Genomic DNA, 25,688 nt, shown 5'->3' on the forward strand with positions numbered 1-25,688 from the left:
TTTCCCAACAAAACAAAGCCTAAAATGGAAGTCTGGGTACAAGTAATCCATTGGGGAGTGTAATCCAGGAGGCACAAATGAGGAAGGGGTGGGGGAAGCAAAACAGGTGAGCACATTGGAGATGGCACACAACAGTGGTTGACGGCAGAAAAGGGTAAACAAGAAACAAAACACAACGCCCAGTCTGGTAGGTAGACTGTGGTAAGTGCTATGGAGCAGAAATGAGACAAGAACGGGGACAGACATAGGAAAGGGTGAGTGGATTTTACAGAGAATGAACAGGGCGGTAAAACATGACCGGATCAGGGAGGGCTGTGAGAGACATTTAAAGAAATCTGGCTCAAGTGAGACGGGAAGGAAGCTTTGGGGAGATTTTGAGAGATGTGGAATGCCCTGACTTAGGTTTTTTTAAAAACAGCTTAGCCTGTCGTTTAATAGACCAGCTATGGGGAGAGAGCAGAAGCAGGGAGTACCCTGAGGTCATCCCAGTGAACCTGGGGAGAGGAGGCAAGTCTTGGACCAGATGGCGGTGGTGGCGACAGCCAGAAGCCATCCAGTGATGGACAGATGTGAAAGGCAGACCGACATGACTTCCTGACAGGTTTTATGTGGGGTCTAAGACCATGGACTTGAACAACCCAAAGGATTGAAATGGGAAGGAAAACATATTGTCTGACTAGAGGCCCAGTGCACGAATTCATGTACGGGTGGGGTCCCTCAGCCTGGCCAGCAACTGGGACTGATCAGGGCCGATTGGGACTGATCGGGGTGGCCAACCGGGGAAAGGGACCACGGGAGGTTGGCTGGCCATGGGAGGTTGGCTGTGGGAGCGCAGCTCCTGCATTGAGTGTCTGCCCCCTGGTGGTCAGTACATGTCATAGCTACCAGCCAGTCATCCGGTCGTCTGGTCATAACAGTCGCTTAGGCATATATACATACATACATATATATACACATATATACATATATACATATACATATATACATACATATATATATATATATATATATATATATATATATATATATATAAAAATAATGTTTCACTGACTCCTCGCACCAATGGTATGGTTACCACCATCGTGGGGATGATGAAACAGGTTGGAGAGAAGTTAAGGGGAAAGTCCAAGGCACCTGGAAAGAGGTCCACTCGCCTCCAAGCCGATGCCTTTCTCCCTGACTTGATACTTCCTTCTCAAAGGTCATTCCTGGGAATGGGACACAGTGGCTGGCTATTTTGGATCTTACAACATTGAATTAGAGACCCTTCTACCCTGCTTGCTTAACCACAGGATTTGGGAAGGGAAGAACTGCTGAGTATGTATGAAGTGACCTCAGTTGTGTGGGGGTGGAGAAGCCTTACACTTATTTTGACATTAGGAGAAGTGAAGTCGGAAACTCTCAGAACTGTCAATCAAATCACCATCTTCACAACCCAAATCGTTCAAACCAATGAGTAGCTCTGCAGCTATGGGAGCCCTGGAGAAACTAGAGAGTTGTCAGGTCCTCAAAAGGACGCCTCTTACTCCCTCCTTTAAGCGACAAGTGTATCCTCCGATGAAAGAGGACACCTCGATGCACAACCATCTTGAAGGAAAGGGGAACGACCCTGGGAGGGCCAACACCGACTTCTTGGTTTGGCAGGAGGATAAGAAGGAATCCATCCGTGTCTGAGAAACAGACCTGGGAGGATGCGCCATCTGCCTTTCCTCGGGAAGTCCGTCTAGCTGCAGTGCCCACTAACCTCCGGAGGAACTCTCAGCCTTTGCTCGGCACCGCTAGGAATGCGGATCACAGGGAGGGCTGCCTGGCTCCACCGCACTGAGACCGCGTGGGGATGGGAAATGGGAAATGCCTTGACGTGGAGTTTTTCATTCTCCGTAACCCTAAGCATTCCACAGCCTGAATGGGTACGAAGAAGGTGAATATGAAAATAAAATAAAGACTGATACCAAATTTGATGAAATAATGCCATTTGACAGTGAACTCTGTTAGGTGCCTTTTAAATAGGAAGTTTTTATCTTAGTAATTAGTCACTGATTTGCAAATTTAACTCCACTGAGTCATTAAAACACAACCAAAGGTCTAAAGTCTATTACAATATGTCCCGTGCTGTTAGATATTTGTTAAGGTGAGAACTTAATTCCAACTGCATTAGAAAGTCTCAATCTTTGATTGTATTTTGAGTTTAAATCTACAATATTGTTACTTAGCCTCATCTAGACTTCTGAAAAAGGGAATTACTAATTATATTAAAATAGGGCAAGATACATAGACTGTTGTAACTGGGTAAATTTTTGAAGTTTCCAAATCTGTGAATTTAATAAACACTTATTACATATGCTGTACATAGACAATTTATAAGACTCAACACTGAGCTATAAAATAATTTATACAATATAAGAGCTATACATTAAAAAGTTTTTACTTAGTATGATGTGCATAATGTAGTAACATAGTACTATGTAAATACACATATAAAAAACAAAAGGATCTTTTCCCTCCATATCTGATAGTTTAAATGAAGATGGGTACATAAATAATTAAAATTCTAGGATTAAACTGACATGGGCCATTACAGAGGTGCAGATAAAATGCTAAAGGATTTCAGAGGAAATTCTCCTCGCAGCCATGAGAAGAACAGGCACCAATCTATAGCTAAAGGCCTGGTATCCAGTGACTAGAAGTAAATGAAGTCATTTAGTAACATGTAAAGTAGCATCTTGGCAATGCAAAATCCTTCCTTAATGACTCACTTGAGATGCTGAGGAGAGAGCATGGCCAAATCCACTATACATTTCCTTCCCTTCCTCAGAGGAAGTCCAAGTAACTTAGGGTAGCTTTATGCTGTGCTTTATAATTCAGAGTCTGCAGTATAGTTAGCCATCCTTGTATACGCCAATGGGTCATTATGTAATGGCTCAGCTAAAAATGGTCCTGTCGTGAGGTTAAAAGTAAGGCAACTACACAAAAACTGGAACTTGATTTCAAAAAGATGCCAACCTGTCTTTTTTTTTTAACTTCTGTCTTCAAGATGTTAATTGAAGGATGTGTGTAGTTCCTTGCATTCCTAAGTTTTATAGAGTAGTTGTGTGTGTGTGTGTGTGTGTGTGTGTGTGTGTGTGTGTATTCTATCAGGTTAAATTCATCAAAGGCCAACGCTGTCTTTCTCCAAATGGCTTTCTCAAATGTTCTTAAACTCTTTAGCACCATTCAAAAGAGCATTAGGCCTGACTGGAATAGCGCAGTGGTTGAGCATTAACCTATGAACCAGGAGGTCACAAGTTCAATTCCCGGTCAGGGCACTTGCCTGGGGTTGTGGGCTTGATCCCCAGTGTGGGGTGTGCAAGAGGCAGCCGATCCATAATTCTCTCTTATCATTGATGTTCCCATCTCTTTCTCCCTCTCCCTTCCTCTCTGAAATCAATAAATATATTTTTTAAAAGAGCATCAGACTTACACATCCCGTGTAAAAAACAAGCTCCTTCGAATGAGCCGGCACCCATCATTCTAGGTCCCTTGAAACACGTCTGACCATCGTTTTGAAGAAGTGGGAGCTCGCCTTTTCAAGAACGGATGCTGCCTTCCGTCTGTTGCCCCCGCTGCCTTCCTTGTGCCCTCCCGGCTCGAGTGCCCTCTCCGCCCACCGCACCGGACACACCTCCTCCTGCCTGTGCAACCCCGGTTTGTGCTCGAGAACCTGGTTCTTGTCCGACCTCATCTGTGAGGCTCCCCTGACCTTAGGGAAAAACTTTCTTTTAAATCTGTGACAGGGGCCGCACCCATAGAAATGGAACAGGAAATGAGAGAGTTAGGAAATGTGATTAATGTTCTTGGTTTTACTAATTGTATGAGCTTAAATATACACACTGCCTTGTAGTTCATAATAATTACTCAGCGTAACATCCGGTTCTATTTCGAGCTTCAAAAGAGATACAGGGCTTTGAATTGGTGACATGAAAATAAATATTTGAAAGTTTTCAAGTGTTTTTTACAAAGGCTCTGTTTTCTAATGACACATTTGCTTAGTGTCACTGTGTTTTGGATGTTAAGCCGTCCTCATGGGCTTATCGGGACAAAGGCCGTCCCCACCACTCAGCGAGCCCCAATGCTTGTGTATGTGCCCCCTCTGCACTCCTCTGGGCAACAAGCTGCAGGGATGGGCCTCACAGCTGGGGGGTTTCCCTCCCTCCCTCCCTCCCTCCCTTCCTCCCTCCCTCCCTCCCTCCCAGAGCTCAGGCCTGAGCCGCCTGCTGCCCGTATCTGAGAGCTGGTATTATGTCCCATACATTTCGTCTAGATTCCTAGTTGTGTAAGTGGAAGAGCCGAGTCAGTCTTTCAGATCCCATGTGGCCCAACGTGGACATGCTTATCACAGTGTTTTACACAAAATAATACCAAGAAGCATTTACTTAAGTAACGGGGGCAGAAACCTGACGCCCTGAATGTCTGAGTTATTGATTTGGGGCTGTCTTACCCTCCACGAACCAAAATAATTCTTTGGCTGAAATTTCCTGTGGGTGAGACAGATGCAAGAACATCCGGAAGGAAATAAAGATATGGAAGCAAAACTAGAGAGACACATATTAGGAAGTGAGTCAAAAATAAATGTTCAGGTGGATATTGAAGTTTACCTGGGAGTCCTCATTCTTACATCAGTGTTTTAGGGAAAAAAGAAAAAGAAAGGAGCCTGATCTACTGAAGGGAGGAAAGACTCCTCGGGGTGAGTTTCATTTTTCCACGGGCTGTCATGAGAAATTAAACGTGTGGCCATATGGTTTTTGAGGTTCTGAGGTTTTCAATCGTTCCGATACCACACTTTGGAGTCCTGCCAAGATGAACAATAAGCAAAGCAAATCCAGAGAAAGTGCTGACCGTGCTCTTTCTATTCTAGTTTATAATTCATGAGTATTTTTCTTTCTGGTTTCAATTCTCTCGATTGCAGCCTCATAACCAGTCCCATCCCAACCACAACTCTACTTTTCTCTTTCAAAGCCTCAAACGTCACCACGGAGGGAAAAGGCCTTGTGCATAAGAACGTTTAGGCACAGGAATGGGATACCACAAACTGCTACACTCGGTATGCAGAGTGGGATGTGTCAGTGTGCTGACATCCAGTCCCTGCTCAAAGCAGACCCGAGAAAGGAGAGGTGGCCACATATTCACAGGGGTCAGGAAACCAGCAAACAAAACTTGTCTACAAAGGTTCATAAGATAGAATTAAGGACTTTTTGTACATGGATTTGCTAATATCTGTTTTGGTGTGTAATAGAGGTAAATTGAAAACAGCCTAAATATTCGATAACAAAGTCCCGGTTAGGTGTATACTTACAGTAAGTACTGCCTGACACCAAACACATGAAGAATGTTTTTAGTCCTTTCCTTTTCTCCACACACAAGATGTGTTCGCTGAGGTAGGCCTGACCTACAGCATGACATTGGTTCAGGTGTTTTTAAGTAGGAGGTGCTATAATGTCACTTAAACGGCAGCTCCGCACTTCCGCTCTGGGGCAGGATCCTAGTCCCCAAACCACTGGTTGCCTAGATCCGTGGTCGGCAAACTGCGGCTCTGGAGCCACATGCGGCTCTTTGGCCCCTTGAGTGTGGCTCTTCCTAAGCCTTAGGAGTACCCTCATTAAGTTAATAACAATGTACCTACCTATATAGTTTAAGTTGAAAAAATTTGGCTCTCAAAAGAAATTTCAATCGTTGTACTGTTGATATTTGGCTCTGTTGACTAATGAGTTTGCCGACCACTGGCCTAGGTGATGCTGGGTGGGTGGTACTTAACCTCTCTGTACCTCAGGTTCCTTTCCCGTGAAATGAGGAAAATCATATGATTTATGTCATGGGCTGCTGTGCGCAATGAATGCAGTATCGCATAGACAGCAGTCACAGTATGCCTGATACAAAACTCAGTCAATAATCTGAGCTCTTGTTATTATTTGTATAAAATTAGGATACCCAAATCCATGTGGGATGCGCAAAGTACTTAGGAACAGGACTTAATGAATTGCACTAATATGTTGAAATTAGTCATCTTTGAATGGTAAGGTTGTTGCTGTTTTTTTGTTTTGATATGACTCTTGATACATTTTCTGCATTTTTATACACTTATGGCTTTTTTATGAAAAAAAAGTCACTTAATTTTTAGTTGTTATTTAAGTTTAAATAAAAAAGAAATATCTCTGAAAATTTTTGTAGACATCTCTCCTTCTAAATCGGCAGCTCTGTGTCACCAGGAAAAATGTCAACTGTGTTTCTCAGTTACACATTGGAACTCTAGGATATAGCTATCCTAATTTGTTAGAGATGAATATATTTTCAAAAGAAATGACTGGGACACAATTTCATATTCTCCTTGCTTCTCAATTATAGCTCAACAGGTATACCTCTTTTTCTCTCTCTGCCTAAAAATGTACACTATATGGCTAGCCATGTAACATTCTACTGACCATTTTTCAAAGACTTCATTTCAAAACTACATTTCAAAACTAATCAGCACAAATGGAGGAGGAATTCAAATATAAAATGACTTGCTCCATTGAATATGTCTACATTACAATGTGCCCTTTGCTATTCTATTTGTCAACGAATGTCTTCTTTCTTGGTCTTTGTCATTTTATAGTTATTTCTAGTGCCATTTAGAGAGTCTTCACCTTAACTTGTATGTAGGGTTTCCAGCTTAATTGGCCCACAGCGAGGCTGCTCCCTGCAATTACCCCAGCCAGTGTCAATAAGTAATCATTGTCATTTCAGCATCAATGGCGACTTTAATAGGCATGAGCAAAAAGGTTCATAATAGCACTTCATTTCAGAGTGCTGAGTTGTAAAAAAGTGGTTTCACAGAGAGAAAGCAATAGCCTATATTACGTGCAGTAGGCTATCTTCCTCTTATTTTAATCCTTGCTTATTTGATGTGGTATTAATAAGGTTCGACTGGTGTAATGATTCAGTTCGTCCCTGAAACACACACACACACACACACGCACACACACATCACAACAAAGCATAGTGCTGCTAAGAACTCAAATGAGTGGGAGCGGTAAGATCCCAGAAGTAATAGAAGTAATACTGATGCTGGGCAAGCTCAATATCATGAGATGTATTCGCTTCCATCGGCCTGCAGTCGCTCTAACTCAACACTCCATGCCACTCCCCTCCCCTGAAGGACAGCTTTCAAAATCAAGGACTGCCGATTTTGATAAATCAAAAACAGTCTACTGTGTCTTGCCCTGCTTCCCCATGTGCACCTGTGTTTAGATAAATTAGGTCAAGTTGATTTTTACCCCTAAGGATGCTCATTGACCCCTCTCTTGTGTGTGACTGCCCCTGCTGCTGAAGTAAATTCTTGGTATCTCACTTAGAAAGGACACAGACAGAAGCAAACTGTGGGACAAAACCAAGCCAAACGTCCAGGCAAATCTGGGGCCACTGACTGGAATTAGTGGGTATTTGCTGTCCCCTATTTATCTGCACTGTAATTATTATTTTGCACATATCCAATATGCTATGAAAATAACATCATTTTGAAAAATAAGAAGGAACTAGGAGAGCAGGGTTGTTCTGTGTGCAGCAGCCCCTGGAGGGAGAAAGTGGTTGGCTGTGTTCTCGGGTGTGGGGATGGGGGTGTGTGAGGGGCTAAATGGAGGCGGCTCCAATTGATCTCCCCCCTTCTTAGGAAGAGAACTCACATCGACTCGCCTTTCTCTTGAGATGCTTCTTGGATGTTGAAGACAACACTCTGTTGTTTATTGTTTTCCTGTGGGGGACCATCGGCTGCTTTGCTCTGAGGATCAGGGTGTGTGTGAGGAACAGGAAGCAGACCTTCCTCTGCCAAACCTGTAATTGCCCCCTGGAGTCACCGTCTGCTAGAGCGCCCCTGGGCAGAGCTCCCTCCGTCCACGTCCACACGGGAACGGCCTGGCTCCCCCTCTCGAAGGCTGTGGTCTGCTCTCCTGTTTTCTGTCATTCACACTCTCTCTCCTAACTCTTACCTTGCACAATTTTGCTGAAACCTAATTTCCTTGATATCTCTGCTCCCCTGACTTAATACAGCATCCTTAACAATTCATAGTCTACAGAGTTAAGAGGATCACTAGAGGGAGAAGCAATAAACAGACACCCAGTCTGCTATCTTGACCGTCTATCATTATTTCCCACTGTCAACATACACACGCAGAAGAAAAAAATACCAAATCCAACTAGACACGATGTGTTGGAGAATGAGCTGTTTGAGCTACTGTACTTTTCTCTTGACTCACTAGTGGAGAATGCTTACAGTTTCTGCCTAGGCCTTTTAGAATGCCAGCTCGCGGGCTGTTTGCTCAGAACCTCACTGCTCTTCTGAAAAAAACATGAGCCACACAGAGAGATGACATGGCGGTCAACCATGTCACCTGAGCAACTAGTGACAGCCAAGAACAACTGCAGCCACATGGGTAAGCCACTTGGACATCAAGCCAGGTCTAGGGTGAGATGACTCCAGTCTCCTGCATCAGAAACTGTCACTGAGAATTATCACAGATCCATGAGAGTTCATGATATATTTTTGTTTTAAACCACCACCCGCTGGAAGGGTTAGTTACGCAGCATCTGATAACCTAAACATCTTCAAGAGTTTTACAATCAGGTGAAGAACAAACACACACAGGTAGATTCTAATAATCCAATATAGTAAATATGTAAATGATAAAAGTGTGCGCAAGATGTTATGGGGGAAAAACTGAGAAGGGAAACCTTGAGAGAGGGTACTGGGGGCCCAGGAAAGACTTTATAGATGAGATGGCATTTACAAGGAAACTGAAAGACAGAATAAAAATTGTTCAGGCAAAAGAAAAGCGAGTCATGACCAAGGCGAACAGTATTAAGGGAACTATAAGCATTAAAATTTTACTGGATTTTAATTATTGGGAGACAATGGTCAGAAATGCGATGGAAGATCGAGGCAAGGGGCCAACTCATTCAGGGCCCTGGATAAGCCATACTGAGGATTCCACACTGGGTCACCTAAAAGACAGGAAGCCACTGAAGGCTTTCAACCTAAGGAGCAACATGACCAAATTAGTCTTTCAATTGAAGGTTGAAAGCAGAAGCAAAACTGGTTGTCCGGCCAGGGGGCGAAAACCACTGTAATAATTCAGATCATGTAAAGGGGGGTCTGATCTGGGTCTGCCTGGAGAAGTGGATGAATTTGGAGATATTATAGAGAAAAAGTCAACAGGACTATTGATAGATTTCAAGCAGGGATGAAGATGGGGGGATTAAGTGTGACTTTCACGCTTCTTGCTTTGCAATGGAGAGAAAAATTGTGCTACAAACTAATGGGATTGAGGAAAAAAATATTGATTTGAAATATTGAGTCTGAGGTGCCTGCAAGAAATTGAGTGACATCTAGCAAACCTTGGGCATATAAATATCCTGCAAGAAGGAATTAGGGTTGGAAATTCACTCATTCATGCATTCATTAAATCATTATTAAGTCACTGCCAGGTGCCAGGCACTACTCTGGGTGATTAGATTACAGCAGAACAGCAAATGGACAAAGGGCCTTCCTCCTAGAAATATATTCTAATACAGGAGACAGACAGAAAATAACCAACCTTCTTGAAATAATAAATAGATCGAGGATGACTGGAGGTGTTATTTTAGACAGGGTAGTTCTGAGAGGTAGGGGATCTCAATGGGCATGGCTTAAAAGCCAGCAAGAGAGAAAAGTCGCCTCCAGTGAAAACTGAAGAAGAAAAAAGAGTGTGTGGCAGGTCAAGGACATGAGAAAGTAAATCAAAAACTATCCTCACTTATATAACAAAAGATGAAAATGTATTCAAGGGTTTATATAACCTGCTGGATAATCTTTTTTTTCTAAAATAACTAAGTCCATCAGTGTTAAATGATTGATGGAAATCAAAATAAGCAACAGCATTTTTTAACAAAATGGAACATCCCTCGGATACTGGTGCAGTATGAAATATGTAAAGAAGAATGCCATACAGTCTTTTATCAAAAGAAGATGAGCACACACTCAACACAGTCAGCTAAAATAGAATTCATTATACATTTAAGTACTTACTTTTGTAATACCGGGCATAAATGTTTTAAAAAGTTACATCCTTTGTTGTAGGTGTGTTTGTATATGTACACCATTTCATATCAGTTTATTTTTCTGCATGCCTCTGTAGGTAGCGCTGGGTAAAATTTGTGCAGGACTTTATAAATTTCAAAGCAATTTTGTACCCGTTATAGGCCTAGGAGGCTAACTTTAATTAGATACATAAATTTCAAATACTTTCTCATACATGTATTGGAAAACGCAATACAGTAGGTCCTCGGGTTACGTCAGAGATCTGTTCCTACAGCGCGACAACGCAACTGTCACCTAAGTTGGAACCCACCTACATAAGCAACTACATCACTCACATGGAGCACATACACAGCAGTAATGAAGTGAAACAGTAAAAAAAAATTTAAAAGAAAGATAACGATTCCTGACCTTTACTTGTGGTAAATAAATAAAAAACAAAAAGCACATATGTACATACATCGAATAGACGGAACTTTTTTTAAATAAATAAATGGGAGATGGCGACGTAACCACGAAATGACATATGTTGAGTCCAACGTAACCCAAGGACTTCCGGTATTTCTAAATCTATGCTATGCATCACTTTTTTTTTCCATTTTGTTCTAAGTTGCAATCACCAATCTAAGTTGTGAACACAAAAGTAGGCACACCATTTCCTTTCTATGATAGAACTCTTTGGAATGGCTAATACAGGCCACAAGTTGCAAAGAGCTTGATGGACTTTCTTCCCAGGGGAAAGGTTGTGTAAATGGCTATGTACAGATAAGGTCTGCTGTGGTCCATAATCTCATCAAGTTGATTGTATGCAAATATAAGACAGCTTTACTGTAAGACAAATGGCTACCTGCACACACTGTCAGAATTATGTTTCAGAAAAACGGTGCAATCTTGTTTTATTTTCTAAGAGCGACAGAGGAAGTATTAGGGCATCGGTGAATTTGTGCTGTTATAGCTTTTGCTTTTCAGTGGCCTGTATATATGAGTTTCTTTGGTTTATTACTAAACTTGATTATTCTCTACAAATGACTAAGCTTTTCTTAGGGCAAGTAGGTTGTAAGTATTCGAAGATCATCTGTTTTCATTTGTAGCATAATTACCGTACATTGCTTACTTCAGTATTTAAGTATGATCATCCATCACATTTCTCTGGCCACGTTTCATAGAATTTGTCCTCTTATTAATTCACACATATAATAGCAGGCTAAAATAGATGCAATCTGATGCAGATCCTTGGCAATTGTAACTTTCAGAAGTCTTGAATCCTAATTGAGATTTCTTGCATTAAAACTATGAAGTTTTCAGTGAGAGATGGGTAGAGATTTTATACACAGAATGTGTCTGATATCTCAAGCAATGTATCATCTTTTTTAATATGGAAGCAATGTTTATAGCTCCAATTCACACATTTGAATCCTTGGAAAATATCATTTCCAGAAAAATCAACAGAAGACATAACTCAGAAAGTACTAAAGGCCATCACTGTACAAGAGGGAGGCGTCAGGGTGGCTGCCAACTCCTGCCCACCTTGTCATCTTGCAGAACACTTGCATTTTTCAGCTTCAAAGAAATAAAGTTGCTTGAGAATAGTTAAATGGTGCAGGGCCTAGGGTTCGCCATTCACTCTTTCTCTGCTCTTAGGAGGCAGCTATTCTGCCTCCTTTCCTGAACTCTAGAAAACAGAAGCGTTTGGGAGCTTAGGATAATCATTTTTCCCATTCCACTGTCCATCCATCACTGCATTCCCCCTCGGGCGTAAGCAGGAGTCAAATTGACAGGGAAATTATATTTCTGGGTATCGCGGTGCGTGAGGGGAGAGATCTCAGCTGTGGGGAGTCGCTAATGCAATATCCCATTTATAAGGAAAAAAGGCAAGCCTCTTCATTTACGTATGCATACCGCATTTTCAGGTGCTCCCACGCCCTAGGTGGATAAGTGCACATTTATACTAACCAAATAGATTATTCCAGTAGGCTATGCATACATGACAGTGCATCTATGCCAACGGAACAGCTCTGGACCGGGTGCCTCGGACAGAAAACACACATGGAGAGTTTGCACTGCAAACTTTGTTGAAAGCGATCAATAGGGTATCAAGTCCTCTGTCAATGACGGCAGAAGGTTCCAGGCGCTGTTGGTTTCATAAGCCTGTGTCCTGCTGAAGCTTACTTCCCTGCGGCTCCAGGTACCAGCACAGGCTACTCCGGAGCTGAGAGTCTATCCTCGTTTGGTTAACAAATTCCCAGCAAAATATCCCCCCCCCCCCTCCCGCCTGCCCCGCCCCGAGCCCCCAGGAGCTGTAGTGATGTCATATCCGTCGTCCAGGTCTCCACACCTCTCTGGGCGCCTACTCCCTCGGTCTCTTTCTTGGGTCCAAACTTTTGAGGTGGACGGGCGAGGAGAGGAGGGCAGAAGGGGCGGCGCGCAGCTGGGAGGCGCTTCAGCACCGCGGTCAGCGCCCGCTGCAGACGCCCCGCCAGGAGCTGCGGGCTGCGCGCCAGGAGCGTGAGCAGCACGGACGCCCCGCTCCGAGATGCCTGCGGAATGATCGCCCCCCAGGGCGGCTGCTGGGGCTGCCGCTGCCTCGGTCTCCGCGCGGCTCTGCCCCGCGGGCGGAAAGTGCCACGGGAGGGGAAGGTCTCGGTCTCCGCAGTGGCACTGGAGCGGCGACAGAAGAGAGAGTGAAGAGGCGGCACCCAACCCGGGGCAGGATGCAGGCGACGGCGCACCTGCTCAATCTGCTGCTGCTGTCGCTGCTGGCTGGATTCGGTCCTTCCCAGGTATGCGCGATTTGTTAACTCTTGGCTTGAAATCAAGATGCCATAGGAAACCAACCGACCAAAAATGCAAATACATACCCCCCCCCCCCAAAAAAAAAGGCGTGCAAGACGGCTGTCCGGGCCACCTTGTGACGCCCAGCCTTTGCCCGTGGCTTGGGTGGTAGATAACAAGGTGAACTGCCTGCCCAGGAGGAATAGCGCCTCGAGGTAGAGTCCGGGAAGGGGGGAGGGACCAGGCGCGAAGGGAATGAGGCTGGGCAGCGGGCAATGCGGCTCTGGGGGAACGGGCTCATTCTGGGTCCGGGCGCTAAGGTGCTGTTGGGAAGTCGCCGGGGGTAATGCCAGGGAGTCAGCGGCGGAAATCATGCAATTTGTAAACACGGATGAGGAGCCGGTGAGCGGAGCCGTTTCTTTGTTGAAAGCGGAGGAGGGCTGTGTGTTTTTCCCAGCGGATCCCGGCGAGGAATACTCCCCTGGCAGACGTGCTGCGGTTTGTGGCCGAAAACACTGGCGCTGCTGCCTGCAACACGCAGGGCACAGCGGCCGAGCCGGACTCTGGCCCCCTCGGCCGGGAGGCAGGCGTGGGTGAACGGGGCTGGGGTTCCTCTGCTGCTTTCTGTTCATGGAGGGATGAGGGGGCCCAGCAAGTTCTGATCACGGGTGATCAGAGGCAGGAGGCAGAGTCCTGGGAAGGCTGCGGGGTCGCCTGGCTGTCGAACTCTGAAAATCAGCCAGCTCCGGCCACCGGAGTGAACGCTGAGCCCTTGTTATAAAAAGGCAGGAAAATCCGGAGAAAGGCTTGCAGCGGCGAATGAGGAAAGTCTTGATGATAAAGTGAGAGAATTTGAGAGCGTCAGCATTGTACGATCATCTTAATTATACTACATACGAAATAAGGCGTCTGATTTTTAAAAAAAGGAGCAAGAGTTACAATTTTTAAAATGATGTCACTTGTTTAACTGGCCAAGAGCAATTTGACACAACCGGACAGATGATGCCATGTTACAGCCATTGAAAGCTGTATTGGGGGATATTGGGGAGTTATTTATTTAAAGCTTTCCATCATCTCGGTGGTGGAGAGAGATTAATTTTCTTTTCATAACTGAATAAGAACTAATTAAGGTGTAACCAAGCATGATCTAATACTGTGGCTGACCATATTTCTAGGCCCAATGTAGTGCATCGTGAAAAGTTAGAGTCACGTTTTATAGACTCGTAATTATTTGTGTGTTCTTTTCGTGTTTAGAGAGACTTGATGAGAATCAAATCATTTTATCTTAAAGCTCTGGTTGTGGTCATATTGTTCCTGAAATCTTCAGTGTCTGTGAATTCCACCTCAGTGATCTTCATGGACCGCGTTAAAGCATGCTACATCTAACTAAAAAGTGTGGGCTTTATTTTTACATTTTCTAAATCTTATTTTTCTTTTTGCCTCTGGACCTACAGTAACACCACTGTCACTATATTATGTTGGTTAAAACTTGTAAACGCATTCCATTATGTACCTCACTCGAAATATTCTTAGTAAAATGCTTTTTAAAACTGAACCTAATCACCGAATTACTGCAGGGGGAAAAAAATCACTTGACTTAAAGCGAGTTCTGGCATTCTTTAAAAATGAACTCATGTGAGATTTCTCTGGTATCTTTAATGCATAAGTATCTTCACTTCTTTGTCCTCTGTTCTTTCTCACATTAATAGATAAACAAGGAAAAGCTTCTGTTAAATATTGAGATGATTCCTCCAAATAAATGATCCACTTTTAGTCAATATGAGCTTTTCTAGTGTTAATAAGCTTATTGCTGGGTGTTCTCGTAGATTTAACTGTGGCGGTTTGGTACAAATGAGTGAGAAATTCAGGGAGGAAAGGCACACACATTAACTTTTCAAACTGTCCTTTTCAGCTTCTAGATACTGCCCCTCAGTGTGCAAAGAGGAGAAGGCGGCCACTTGTTCTCTGCCACATAGGACATTAGAGAGAATATCCACATGTTCATAAACGGTTCTGGACAGGGGGAGGAAAACACTGCTTAAAAGGCGAATAAAAGCTACTTTTGTATGTTTTATCCAACTATTGTTGATCGCCAAACCATCACCCCACCCCATCTCCCATCACGAATGGCACCATTCAATTCTCAAAGTAATCGTCAATCAGGTTATAACCTAGGAATTTTCTCAAATTTTATTGATTATTATACTAACTACTTAAGGGTTTACTTAATAAAATTAATATTGATAATGCAAATTATGCTTAGTAAAACTGCAATTAAAAATCCAATAACACCACGCAAGATCACAGTTTTGGGACAAATAAGTAATAATTATGTGATGACACTTGGATGCACAGTACTTTTAAACAGCTGGTTTGTTAACACTAATGTTAGGACTGACATTTCATAATAACATTTTTAAATAAATTTATTCAAGTAATAAATTTATTCAAGTATGTGATTACCTTTATGTTTACAGTAAGCATATGTATGTTCACACATGGATACACTGACAAACCAGAAGAGCTCTTAAAATGGAGTAGATTTTTTTATGTGTAGCATTATATCACATACACCAAATGTTGGAAATCTAAATCTTAGAGGGTGCACATTGTATATGAATTTACCTGGAAACAAAAAGGCTTTCTAACAACATTACCAGTTCCATTTCATAAACACTATGTAATATTAATGTTTATCATCATTTTACCTGAGATTGAAACTTATAGATCTTATATGACATCTTATAAAGTGCTTAAGTATCGCCATCTTATGGTAAGATAAGTCACTTGAAACTCAATTTTATCTTTAAATTGTTAAAAAAAAAATGCTCAAACCTCTAGATTGACAGGATGAACTCACTTTCAGCATGTACTGATTACTTTCTTTCCTCTCATTTAATACATCAGAAAATTGGCAAGATCACTATTTTCTTTCGACAAAGGAAGGCAATACACCGCTAATTATTTGTATTTTTATGCAGACAGACGATCAATTTTCCTCTCAGGAAAATGATGAGAATTATGTTTTCTTAATTAAAATCTTATTAACGAGTTTCCAGTTCCATTTAGAACTCATGGGTCTATCACTTTGCCTATTGAGGAGATATTAATTAATTCCATTTGTGATGGAGCGTCTGAAGTATAGGCTGTGTGCCAAACCACCCTGCTCTCGATAAGTTCTTTTAGAAAGTGAAAGCTTGCTGGAATTCAGTTGTTGCTTTTAGAGAGAAAGGACGGTTTCTGTGCAGGAAATTGCCGAGGGCAGCTGCTAGATGGCATCTCTGTGCTTTTCAAGGGAAGGAAATGAGTCCAGTAATGACCTTGATAGTAAGAAAGTGAGCCTTGCTCCTTATAAGAGTTTTGGCAGACCATTGTTTGAATGTGATGATAAAATAGTAGCTGCCGTTCATCACACCCACGCGTTTCTCTGCTCTGCGAGGCTGAACTCAGAAGAAAGGAGGATGCAAACAGGGCCGCACAGGTTTCCAAGAGAAAATTTACACCCGAGGCCGACACTTGAGTACCAGTGGCCACCGTCACACGTGGCAGGGCCCGTGAGCTTTAGGCGGTCAGACTTGTGTGAAAACTACTTTGCAGAATGCCCCAGCATGCTCAGACGGAGGATGCGTTCATTATCTTCTCGCCTGGAAATAGATGGAAGAACTTCCCACCGCGGTCCTCGCTCCCACTACAGACCTGAACCGTCACCATGACTCGGCAATAATCTTCAGGCACACACTGCTCTTTCTGAACAAAAGAACCCAGCCACTTAGGACTCGCCTTACATGAGACAGTTGCTTTGAAGCCATATAAACATGACGGGAGCTGAGAGCTCTGCAATCATTATACTGCTAAGGGCTTCGTAATGTAATACACCGTGTCTCAGTGCCTTCGTGTTAGAGAATTTGCAAAAGACAATCATCAGACTTACAATGGCTAGAGGTGACTTTGTACACACACCTGGTTAAAGTTCCGACCATTTTGTAATGAAATTGATAAAAAGCAAGAGCAGCACGAGAAATGAACCGAGGTGGGTACCAGTCTCCTTTAAAATGTGCCTTAAATGGTCTCTCTTCTCCTGAACCCACTGTGTGCGAGGGAGATCCTCTCTACCGCGGGATCGACTCAGATCGGAACAGCAAGTATGGATGGAGGGCACGTGGTGAGGCCTACAGGGTTCCCCAGCGAACCCTGATGGGGCAGGAAGCCAGAGCTCAGTGCAGCCCACCCATGTTTTGAAAGAGCAAATGAGTTTTCTACTCTCATTTTCTCCCATCTTCCTGGATCCTATTACATCTGTACTTTGCAGAAAGTAATTATTCTTTTTTCCCCTCTTCCTCTTGGCAACTTGAAAAGGTTAAACTTGTAGTGCTTTCCTTTATTGTAAAATTACTATTTCCTGTATTTTGCAACTATTCTCTTTAAAAAAAAGTTATTGGGACCATTTATTGCTGCTCCACTGAGAGGGAAAGCAGGGTGCAGTCGGTCCCTCGTGTCTCTTCCCTCCTTGGCCGCCAAGACGACACATCCGTGAGTGACTCTGGGAAAGGTGTGATCTCAGTGCCCGCGCCTGGAAGACGAGGGGTCTACCTGTTCTTAAAATTTCTTTGTTAAACTTTAGAATGACCGACTCTGCACCTCTCCCACCCTCACAACTCATATTGTCGACCTACTGTCCAAGGTGATGATATTAAGATATGAGGCCTTTGGGGTGATTCGGTCCTGAGGATGGGTCCCTCATGAATGGAATTAGTGCCCTTAGAGAAGAGGCCCCAGAGATCTAGTTCACCCTTTCCACCCCAATAAATTCAATACAAAAATAAGATAAAAAACAATAAACTGATTCTTCTCTGAGTTCAACCCATGTAGATAACATGAAGGGTAAAAAGTAGATGAGAGCAGCTACATAATGTCTAGGATAGACCTTACTCATGAACAACTAATATTTAAGAAATGTATTATCTCAAAACTACTTGCCATGCTATAGTGAGATTTGCCTTATTTTTCTTACTCTTTGAAATTTCTTTAAGGGAGGGCTGTCCAAGACACAGGAACAGCTTTAGACCATCTCTAGCGATAATGCCAGTAATTTTGCTAATAAAAGTACTCAGAAGTGTTGAGACTATTAAAAGTCGTTTTCTAGGAACATTTATCTCTTTTTTTGCTTTAAAAATAAGGTGTTGTGAAGCATCCATCGCAAAGCTGTGCCTTCTGTCATTGTCAGGGCAAGCTTTCGGAAGCACAGAGATGAGTTCAGAAGGAGGATCCCAGATGCTGGTGTTCCTGCTCTTGCCTCTCCCTGGAAAGCTCTTTCCGCTTCTCCATATGTCGAAAGTCTACCTACATTTTAAATGCAACGCAAATATCACTTCCCCCGTCTATCCTTCCCTGACACTCCTCACGCTTGAGAGGAGGTGACACTGATAAACTAAGAACTCCTACAAGAAAAGAATCGTGCTCTGTCTTTGCACCTGCAGCCCCTGGCACTGTGTCTGACAGAGCAGGTGTTCAATGAACAGCCTGAAGTGGATTTCCTTTTCCCCCCAAGTTTGCAAAATACTCTATTTCTAGTCACTCTTATCATACGTATCCCTTTCTTATATTTAATCGGATGTTGAATGTATTGTGTCTCCCCGGCTGCATTATACTGTAGCTGAGGGCAGGCTCTGGGTCTTGATCATCATCTTATTCTTCCCTGCCTAGCAACCAGCACAGCATCTATTCAGATCAGATTTCTTTTAAAAATATGTTTTTATTGATTTCACAGAGGAAGGGAGAGAGAGAAACATCAATGATGAGAGAGAATCATTGATCGGCTGCCTCCCGAATGCCCCCTGCTGGGGATCAAGCCTGCAACCCAGGCATGTACCCTGAACTGGAATCAAACTATGACCTCCTGGTTCATGAGTTGATGCTCAACCCCTGAGCCACACGGGCCGGGCTCAGGTAAGATTTTTAACAAGCAACGTTGAATGGACAGATGAAGTCAAGGAAGCACTAAAACACTTAAAATTCTGCAATAACTGATGCATGAAAATAATCTCTGGTTTTGGCCCAGGCTCCCTTCATATCAAATAAACAGAGAAGAGAAGAAAGACTGATTTTAAGAATCTTGGTTTCAAGGGCTTAAAATGATCCTATCAGGCCATTTGTCTTGAAGAATGCTGCAAGATTATGCCTTTTTACATTTTTTTATTACTTTCCTGTCTTCCTTCACCATCCTTAGTGCTGTTGTTTACATCTGATAACTCTGGGATGCGAGGACCTTGATCCTCTTGTGAATTACTTGCTGTGTTTCATGGCACTCTGTGGCAAAGTTCATCTTATCCTCGTATTCCTTGCTGTATGGATGTATCCATTTTGTTTGCATAGCTTATAAGTTTGAATATTAATGAGTACTAACTGTTTCACAACCTTTATTGGATGCCATGTCTGGCCTTATTGGAAAAATTAGAATGTTATCTGTATTGATCTCTTTTTTTAGTGACTGGGTTTTTTTTAAGGATGTAAAAATCCTGTTGAAATCATTCTCTCAGTAGATATTCTTACACTAGTACCACAGAAAAAGTAATATCGGTTCTGTACAGCATTGCTATATGAGCACACCCCACCTTACAGAATGACACCCAATGATTAAAAGCAAACATAGGTACAGTGGAGTTAGATTTATCTGAATTACAACTTCTAAATATAATCCAAAACTCAGAATTTTAATAATTAACTTTGTAGCTTAAAATGCTCTGACAAGAAATGTCAGCCATAAAATTGTTTCACCATCTCAAGCAAACAGCTACCGAGATAACCCCCAGGAGAGGGCATACTTGGAGGAGACGATTCTTTTTCTTTTTCAAACTACGTTGACGGTGACTCAGACGCGTTATCCCATGATGATTAACCAGCATTCCTGGAGGACACAAGCCCAGATGCCAGGAATGCCTCAGACAGAGGACATTTCACCGAAGTGTCCCTGGTGAAACACTGCCTTACAAGACACCGTCACTTCCGGGAAAGATGGGCGTCAATGGCTGCTTGGGGAATTAGCACCGATGGCGAGTCTTTTTACATCTCCATGTACTTTGTGGCAGGATGACTACATCTTTAGTGCCTATCGCCTCAGTACGGAACAAGCTGAAATACTGTATGGCTCGGGACCCACTAGAGACTTTTTATTGGCGGTATCATTGATTATTTACATCCTGCTACAGATATATTCTACTCTTGACAACAAGCTGAGTGCTAGACCACGTCAGAGAGTGAAAGGACAGCAGTGTGACTGCCATCTACCTTAAAGCACCCTGGGGATATGCAGGAGGAAGCATATGGAGCCTTAGAAGCTCATGCCAAAGAGGTAGCAATTGTCACGTGATGGCTCCAAACCGGGCATGCGATGGACTGAATTTACTCAGTCTCTCTCATAGGCAGCAAAGCATCATGAGCTCCCCCTGCCCCTGCCATCCGTCAAAACAAGAAAAGATTCCATGTCCAAATATTCACCCTAAAATGAAGTGGAGTAATACTTGAAGAAGTGATGGAATTACAAACTAAACAAGCTTATGATGTGCATCTCAGATGTGAACAAAAGATAGTTAAAAGAAAAAGAAGGGTTGAGGAGAGATAAGTATTTGTTTATATGTAGGGGATAGATTGAAGCTTTTAGAGATGGGGCATAACTTCTGGCAATGTGTATCGAAGCATCGCAAGTGAAGATTATTCTCCCTACCAACACCACACACACACACACACACACACACACACACACACACCCACTGACTGTATTCATTCATCTGAGACCTGGTTACCCTTCTATTACTAACTGTTGTGTTGGCATTCAGTTTTAGAACAAGGCCTCTAATTAGTTCACGAATGTTGAATGTCTTTTAGTAAGAAGAACTAGAAGGAAGGAAAAGGCATAAATAAAGGCATTAATCAGGTCCTTTTCCTTTCTTTACTTGCATCTCAATTTTGCACATGGAGAGGCAATAGAAACCTGATTGCATTCTGTCCATTTGTATGTAATCATTGCTTCTGGAAAAGTTGCCGCTCAAGGGACTCAACCTAATTAATATTACCTTAACATGCAAAATGAAGATAAAGAGAGAAACCATACCAAATCAGGGTAAATTATAGAATAATGAGGAAACTGGACAGAGTACTAAATTAGGAGGAAAGCAGGGCCTTAGCATCAGATCTTCAGATGTCCAGTTCTATGGCTTTAGGCAATTCACTAAATTGTTCTACAGAATCCGATGTGGAGAAACATCTAAAAGATGGAGGGAGGGGCCTAAAGCCAAGGGATGTGGGCTGCCTCTAGACATTGGAAAGCCAAGAAAACGGATTCTCTAAAGCCTTCAGAAAGAAATACAGCCTCACTGACACTGATTTTAACGTCACAAGACTTAGTTCAGAATTCTGCCCTCCAGACTGTAAGATACCAAACTTGTGTTGCTTTAAACCACTAAGTTTATGGCCACTTGTCACTAATTACTAAAATTCTGCAGCACAACAAAAAATTTCTTTCTTTCTTTCTTTTTTGGTGATTTGATGAAAAAACTGGTATAATTGTGATTCAGTCACACCAACATTGATGTGTTGGCTGTTGACATTTTTTTATCTGACAATCTCAGAGAAAAGAGGTCAGTGCCTATGATTAGTCAGGTATTGCATGTTTTAAAAATTCTCACGGCACACCGGTTGAAAATTGCTGATTTAGATGATAGTAATTAATGTGTAAATAAGCACAGAATGTAAGTTAGCCAAATAACAGTACTGTCCCTGCTTGTCGATATTAAGATTTAAGAGACCATACCTGGAAATTACAGTGCGGTCTAAAAATTATAAAGTAAGATAGGCTAAATAGAAATAAAAATTGCTTATTAAAGACTAATTAAATTCCACATAATGCTAATTGATTTACCTGACAGGGTACAGTGTTCCCTAGGTGACATCTGTAAGATGCAGCGAGTCTTTTGTTGTTTTTGTTAGGTAAGGTCTGCCTAGAGAACCTCACCATCCATCTAAACGGTTGTCATTTCACTGACTTGCCAGCATGGGACTTCTGAAAGCATTGCATGTCAAATGTTTATCCTGGATTTGTAATCGACAGTGAAAATACAAATAAATTGGCTGCTCTGATTCAGTAAAATGACGATGACGGCTCCTTCTTTTTCATCAGTCAAATCTGATCCGCCGAAGGCATTGGCACGTCTTCAGATGAAAACAATTTCGTTGAGAGAACCAAGGCATGATGCACAATAAAGGTGCCGTCAAACACGATGAGGGCTCGGCGACATTCCATAAAAGACGAGCCGGAGTCACCCCCTTTCGTGTGCAGTAGAGGGGGAAATGTTGGGTTGTTGTGTTTACTTATTTAATTTAAAATAACAGAAATTTGTTCTTAGCTTTACAACAATTTGCAATGTAAAGAAAATAATTAGTCCCAAAAAAGGATGATTCCCAATGATCATAATCGTCACCTGTGATAGAGTCATCCATTGACAGTCATACTGTAATAGTTTTTTCAACAAATGCTCATGCCTGGCACTGTGGTTGGAGTTGGAGATAAGAGAATTTTTAAGGAGTCACAGTTATTACTCTCCAAAGCCCTTAGCACTTTCTACTGGAGGACTCATATAGGTATACTTACTATCGTAATGCTGTATGCTGCTCTACAACAGAGACTTGTCTAGGAGGCAAGCATGGGAGAGGCAATGGACATCTACGGGGGCATAAAAGAACATCTCCTGGGTCAGGTGATGCTTAAAGGAAGATCAGTTTGACAGTGAAGGGAAGAAGGAGTAGCCCATTAAAAGGCAAGAAGTCTCAAAGGAGGACCTATGTAATACTTTCAACAATACAGATTTAAATGTATACATACATATGTATGTACATATATATAGCTATATATCTAAGTATCTCTGTATTTTATCTATCTACCTATCCTCATCTCTATCTACCTAGGTAGCTTTGTAACCACTACCTATTTTAATAATCAGAACATAAATTACTGAGAAGAATCCCAATACGTATCTTAACACAAGAGCCCTATGATATCACTGTGATTATGTGTCTCTGCCTCATGCACATCATGCTCATTGGGCTCCCATGAAAGTCATGACTGAAGATGTTTTACATTGTGGATTGTATCACCACCATCATATATGAAAAGTTTTACTCAATTACTAAAACTGTTGTTATCCTTTGATAGCAAATTTGTGGTTGGAATGGTTTCGCCCAAATAAAAGACCTTCTACTATATCTTCATTGAGTTACAAGATAATCCTGGCTTGGTTAAGTTGGCCTAGAATTTGGCATCACCTCAAACTGTTACTCAGATTGCATACTGATTTCAAATTTTATTGACAAGTGGGTTTTTTAATGATGTAAATTTATTCATTTTGGATTAAGAGAAATTTCCTTTTTTGCCTTTCTTAATTTTTCTCTGCCTTCCTTCTTTTCTTCCTTCCTTTTTCACGTGTTCTGTCTTCTCTTCATTCAAAAATGCAATAAATTTCTATTATAATGTTAAAATTGTAGCCCCAAAGTTCAAACTGCATGAATTCGATAGCCACGTTACAACCAAGATCACAGAATGATTACTGTAAGCCTGTTATGAAGTCTGGGCCAATCACCAATTAACATGACACCCACATCACTTGGGGAGGATGGTGAAAGATCTTCCCTGTATCTTTCGAATTTCTCCAGATTAGAATAGACAGTGGAAAGGTGTATCACTCCCCAACCCCTCAGCCTGGGCTTCATTTACCTAAGAAGTCACATCCTACTAGAGGAAGGACTCATCCATTGAGTCTTGGAAATCAATCTATAATAATAAAAGTGTAATATGCTAATTAGAACAGACGTCCTTCCAGACTAAGCCAGGGCTGCAGCTGCCGTGGCTGTGAGGGAGGGATCCAGGCAGCTGCCATGGCTGTGAAGGCCTACTCTTGCACGAATTTTGTGCATCGGGCCTCTAGTGTCATGTAACGAGGAAAGAAGAGGGGGCTGACAGCCAGTGGGATTGTATATTTTAACCATATTAAGCAAAACTCTACTCTGAGAATTTTTAAAGCAATATAACAAAGTTGTATGCTGACTGACATGGGGTTATCAGTGTCAAACAGCACCTTCCCATGTCCAAGAGAATATATCATTTCAGCCCCACTGAAGCCGCACAGGAAAAACTGGGTTCCTGTTTGTTTTTGCAATTAATCCTGAGATCAAAAGAAAATCTTACTTCAATGTGCTGTATTAATGAAAAGAAATCTGTAGTTTGTTATACTTAGCAATTTATTTGTGTCCAGAATATGCCTAAGGAGATATGGCTCACACGTATGGCTCTCAATCTATTATATGAGGTCTTTCTAATCATCCAACAGATGTAAAAGAAGAAAAATGTTAAGTTTAGTTTTATGAGACAAAAGCAAGAAAAAAAAAGATTTATGTGACTCACATGCTTCTCATATTTCCCTTGCTATGAGATGACATTATAAGGGAGTAAAAGGAACGTGTGAGCTACTATAACACTGGCATTGAACTAAGAGCCTGGAAATAGAAAAATCAAAGCATGTGCCTGTGTGTGTGTGCGTGTGCGTGTGTGTGTCACATGCGTGTGCGTGTGTGTGCGTGTGTGTGCATGTGAAGGAGGGAGTTTCATCTGAAAACTACTAGAGTAAATCTCAACCATCCAAACGAATTATGTTAATTATAGAAGTGAACAGCATGAGCTACAAAATATTTTTAAATGCCTCTTATTTCCAAATCACATAATAAGCTAAGTTTGTCCTACAAATGTATTTGAAAAGTGAAGCCTAATAGAGGTTGTTAGACTTCATTGTAAAAACAGATGAGATGACTTTCAAATTATCTTGTCCATTAAGTGAACATGGATGATTTAAATTTCCCATGAAAATTCAGTTTACACTAAGAAAGCTCATTTCCTTCTTCACTTGCTTCTTTTCTTCCTTTCTGGCTTTTATGCAAAAAACAAAAAACAAAAAACAAAAAACAAACCCCATTGTATTTGACCTCTGTCACAATTAGTATATGGTACAAATGACAAAAAAAATGCAATAAATAACATTTCTTGATTGAAATTATAATAAATCACTTGTCTTGCTTGAAGCATGTTACTTCTATGTGAAATCATGTGGTTCTCAGTAATAAAACAGGGAACATAAGACCTCCCTTCTGGGTCTATGTGAAGTTTAAATAAAGTGACATTTTGAACCATCAAGTACACTGCCTGGCATTTAGATAAATGGCAGCTTATTTTTCAGTAAATTGGTGTTCAAAATATATTGCGTGTGCCATACATCCTAGTTCTTACCTAATGTGCTATTTGTATAACCTGACATCACTCATTTGGCTCATCTTTTCCAATTTCCCATTATTCCAGAATGCCATCTATATATATAAAAGGCTAATATGCAAAGTGTCCCCTTGGGAGTTCGACCAGGAGACCGCAAGTTCGATAACTTGCTATGATGTACGTTGACCACCAAGGGGTGGCATGGAATGAAGGAAGGCCCTAGCCAGCAGCCAGAAGGAAGGCCCCAGCTAGCAGCTGAAAGGCCCCAACTCGTGCACCGGGCCTCTAGTCTACCTATATATAAAAGCCTAAGCAACTGTCCTACCATTTGACCATTTGTCTGGTAGCTATGATGTGCAATGACCACCAGGGGGCAGATGCTCCGACCAGTAGAGGAGGGAGCCTGATTCCTCACGGAATTGACCATGGATTAGGTTGCTGCTGGGGCACCATCAGCCCCGAATCTGCTTCACCAACATCCCAGACCCCAGAGATCAGTTTTGGCCTGATCCCCACAGGCCAGGCTGA

General features: G+C 42.1%; 1 protein-coding gene across 1 annotated transcript in view; it reads left to right on the plus strand.

Annotated features, from left to right (window-relative positions):
- The first annotated feature begins 12,757 nt into the window (after window positions 1-12,757).
- OLFM3 (olfactomedin 3) overlaps window positions 12,758-25,688 on the plus strand; it is an 87,764-nt gene continuing 74,833 nt past the window's right edge. Inside the window, exon 1 of the mRNA XM_006103630.3 lies at window positions 12,758-12,861. Within this exon, the coding sequence (XP_006103692.1) occupies window positions 12,793-12,861 (69 nt within the window). The 5' untranslated portion in view covers window positions 12,758-12,792. The remainder of the gene's footprint in view (window positions 12,862-25,688) is intronic.

The sequence above is a fragment of the Myotis lucifugus genome, unplaced genomic scaffold (genome assembly GCF_000147115.1).
Source record: "Myotis lucifugus unplaced genomic scaffold, Myoluc2.0 scaffold_497, whole genome shotgun sequence".
NCBI lineage: Eukaryota > Metazoa > Chordata > Mammalia > Chiroptera > Vespertilionidae > Myotis > Myotis lucifugus.